General features: G+C 42.3%; 1 protein-coding gene across 1 annotated transcript; it reads right to left on the bottom strand.

Annotated features, from left to right (window-relative positions):
* Nucleotides 1-1,761: 1,761 nt before the first annotated feature.
* On the bottom strand, nt 1,762-3,174 carry LOC130075417 (putative nuclease HARBI1). Its single transcript, XM_056240023.1, has 3 exons — nt 2,462-3,174; nt 2,017-2,351; nt 1,762-1,826 (listed from the first exon to the last, which is right to left on the bottom strand). Exons 1-3 carry the CDS (start codon nt 3,172-3,174, stop codon nt 1,762-1,764), a joined length of 1,113 nt encoding a protein of 370 aa, XP_056095998.1.
* Between the last annotated feature and the right edge of the window lie 630 nt (nt 3,175-3,804).

Below are 3,804 nucleotides of genomic sequence, written 5' to 3'. Positions count from 1 at the left end.
TCCCCTTGGGCTTCTGGTCGTGGAGGTGGTGTGGCATCTATTTTTAAGAAATCTTTTAATTGTCATTTTCTTCACAACAGTGTGTTCACCAGTTTTGAACTGCAATTGTTTTGATATGGCAAAATAATAATTAACAAAACAGCATCACAGTAAGAGACATCAGATTCAAATTGTACTTTAAAAGATGTTTTATTCTTTTAAAGGAGGCTGTTTACAAAAACATATCACGACAGCTACCTCGTGACCGGAACGAAAACCCGAATCACACAGTCAAGCTTACAGCCTTTATACCCCCTTCCTCAGCGTCAACTTCTCCTGTAAATTTCCGCTCATCCCAATAAAAACCAGGGCCCGTATCCCTAAAGATTCTTAGAATCCTCTCAGAGAGCTCCTAACTTAACCTAAAAATTCCTTGCCAGGAGTTTTAGCTTAGAAGTAATTCCAGAACATTTTCAGTGAACTCTGAGCAAGGAATGGATGGAAAATCCTATCTTAGTGAGGAGGTGTGGTTGACCCCGTTGCTAGGTATGAGTCATCATTTCAAAAGCCGTGATTGGTTGATCCTACAAGTTTGATGAAAATGAACTTTTGGTGATAATGAGCAAAGGATGCACCCTCAAATCAATAAACATAATTATACACTCTAATCTTATGCAGACTGTAATTGTAATTAATATTTCACATTCAAGAAAATATCTGTTAAATGAATAGTAAGCTGTAGGGGTTATAGTCTAACATTAGAATCTAAAATATGTGAAAACTTAAGCTCATTACACCCTGTTCAAATAATGATTCGTGTCTTATTTGCTCATATTAATATCCTAGCTGGCATATTTTGTACTTTCACTCCCATATGGACCCCATTGAAAACAAGATGGCCTATCTCAAGGGGCTGTCCTTAATGAAGTAGAAATTGCAACGTTACAACTCAGTGTGGTCTTAACGAGGGTAACACAGCTCAGCTTTTATCAATGTCTGTGATTGCTGGCTGGTCTATTTATGAAGGCTTGTTAACAAATATCCTACAAACACAGAAAATGGAGGAAAAAAAGGAATCGCAAGCCGAACTGGACTGAGGAGCAAGGTTTGTTGCTGGCCCAGTTGGTGAACGAACATAAAGGTATGTTACGAGGAAAATTTGGCCCAACTGTCACTAGCCAAGGCAAGAGGCGCGCCTGGGACACAATATCCCAAACAATCAATGCCTCTTTTCCACTGGTGGTGCGGACAGGCGACGATTGTGAGAAAAGGTGGTATGTGCTGCAGTCCAAGGCAAAAGATGAGATTGCAGCACACAAGCGGGAATCCTCACTCACAGGTGAGCAAAATACTATAGCCTACCACATAATCTGGCAACTTGCTCCTGCTGGCAAAGTTAATTTACATGCCGCCTAAGTACTGTGTTCATTGACTGTTTCTTTCTAGGGGGTGGACCACCTGCAAAGCGGCTGTCCCAAGTGGCCGACACTGTCTTTCAAGTCCTGGGACACTCTGAGGTCAGTGTCACCGGGCTGCCAAGAGGCATTGACACGTCAATGATGCAGGCCCTTGAAATGCAGCAAAGGTAGGACACAGGGTTATTCATATCAACAGTGTTTATTCATTGCAGAAGCCATTTCATGTGTTATCCATGCTCATTGTATTAATTTAATCAAAACAATAATTAAACTAGGCCTATGTATTTCTGTAGCATGGAGCCATCACAAGAACTGGGCCCATCAAGTTTGCCGACAAGATTGCCGCCTGAACCATCTGCAGCTGCTACTCAGGATAGCCTGGCGGATCAAACACCATTCCCATCCGCAGCACCTGCTCCGTCAGCATCCCTGCAGGAGAGAAGATTGCAACTAACAATTGATGTGTTTGAACAACAAAAAAAAGTCCTTTCCCTTCAGGAGGAGTACTACCGCCTTAAAATTGAACACCTAAAAAATAAACCATTTAGAGATTGTGTTCTGTGTCTTGCATTTAACAATTGCAGGTGATGTGCAGTAAAACTGTGGTAGTTCTTAATACCATCACAAGTTCTCAAATGACATGGGGCTACAGCTTGCCTGTAATGTAAATTTGTGAAGTTTGCCCTGTAAGGCAGTCCACTCTGGGCTAGGTTCCCCTGTGGAATGTGAATATCTTCTTCACCACCATCCTCATCGTTATCTTCATCCTCATCGCCATCCTCCAGAGGTTCTGCAATCTGTCTAACCTTGCAAATATTGTGTAATATTGCACAGGCTATGATGACTTTGCTAACTTTTTCAGGCCTCAGCCGCACCTCTCCGTGGAGAACATGAAAGCGCCTCTTAAGCTGGCCTATGCCACACTCCACCACCACTCTTGTTGTCTTGTGGGCCCTACAATAGAATACAGACCTTTAATTATTTGATGGAAATATTGCACTACTTGGATGCTCTAACATATTGCTTGCATTTTATTTCCATGATTTTTGTATTGTTTGGCTTACCTGTTATAGTTTAGTTGGGGCCCTTGGTGTAGCTGGAGGTAAGGTGTAAGGAGCCATGGTTTGCATGGGTAGGCACTGTCCCCTAACAAGTGGCAATTAGCTGGCACATAGCGTCTCTCAAAAAGCTGTCTGATGCCACTCTCGGAGAGCATTCTCGCATCATGTGTGGAGCCTGGCCATTTAGCCACAATGTCCAAAATCTTACAGGCCGCATTGAACACTATTTGCACATTGATGCTGTGGAAATTCTTCCTGTTAACAAAGACAGCCTCGTCCTCTGATGGCGCAATTATTCTCACATGTGTTCCATCAATTACACCCACAACGCCAGGGAATCCTGCAATGTCCAAAAATGCCCTTTTATGTGTGTGTAAAGTGCGGGCATCCAGCGGGAATGAAACAAATTGTGTCACAATATTAGCTTGTGACAAAGCTGTCAGTGTTTCGGTGATGACTCTGCTGACGGAGGTTCGGGACAGACCCAAGTCATCACTGCTGCATTGTTGCATTTTCCCTGTTGCCAAATACCTCAGGGTTGTGATTACTTTCTTCTCCGGTGTAATAGCATTGTGGCGTCGAATTGGTGAAGTAATTGCATCTCTAAGGAGATCCACCACAAACATGATTCCTGCACAATCCAATCTGTAGCGTCTCAATAATTCCCTGTCATCCAGTGTTTGCAGGACATCTCTCCTGCCTCCTCTGTTGGCCATTTTGTGCAGCTGCTTAGGGGAACTCCTAAGCCACTAAAAGTCCTCTTCCCTGCTCTTAGCAGATCTCGCCTTAGGAGCCCTTTTAAGCGCTAGGAATCTTGAGGAATAGCTTTTATATTAACTGGGATTTTCGTGTCACTTTTAGGGGAAATTCTAAGAAAACGTCATGACTCTGAGAATTTTCTTAGAATTTGGCCGCTAGGAGCCACTTTTTGCACAAAAATTCTTTAGGGATACGGGCCCAGATCTACTTGGTTGATTAGAAATACAATGGCAGGATGGTTTCTATAAGCCCCCCTTCTCTCTGGGCGTTGCTATTCTCACACCTGTGAGGTCAAAAGGCTGGATAGCCCCGTTTGTCTCACCTGATTACCCATGCTAACGAGTTCAGAGGCTCTTCCTGCCCATTTGCTATGTGTGTGTGTGTGAGCCTTTGTTCCTGCCAGGTATATGCAAATATTCCAGGAGAGAAAATACATGATTGAATAAAAGTAAAACCCACACTATGTCAAAATGAAAAACTAAAATATTAATTTTTCCACAACAATCCCTCCTATTTATCATTCAAATAAAATAAAAATAAAAATGTAAAATAAAATAAAAATGAATAAATAAAAACATCACTACTTC

The sequence above is a fragment of the Rhinichthys klamathensis genome, unplaced genomic scaffold, assembly GCF_029890125.1.
Source record: "Rhinichthys klamathensis goyatoka isolate OS25496 unplaced genomic scaffold, OSU_Roscu_1.1 h1tg000578l_1, whole genome shotgun sequence".
Taxonomy (NCBI): Eukaryota; Metazoa; Chordata; class Actinopteri; order Cypriniformes; family Leuciscidae; genus Rhinichthys; species Rhinichthys klamathensis.
This window is presented reverse-complemented; position numbering and strand designations above follow the sequence as displayed.

Bases quoted from the DNA above. Each gene is read 5' to 3' on its own strand.
- LOC130075417 (XM_056240023.1), bottom strand. From the start codon at position 3,174: ATGGCCAACAGAGGAGGCAGGAGAGATGTCCTGCAAACACTGGATGAC. The intron at 2,352-2,461 runs GTAAGCCAAACA...ATTCTATTGTAG, and splicing joins CCCCAACTAAACTATAACAG to GGCCCACAAGACAACAAGAG. The intron at 1,827-2,016 runs GTATTAAGAACT...TCTCTCCTGCAG, and splicing joins TCATTTGAGAACTTGTGATG to GGATGCTGACGGAGCAGGTG.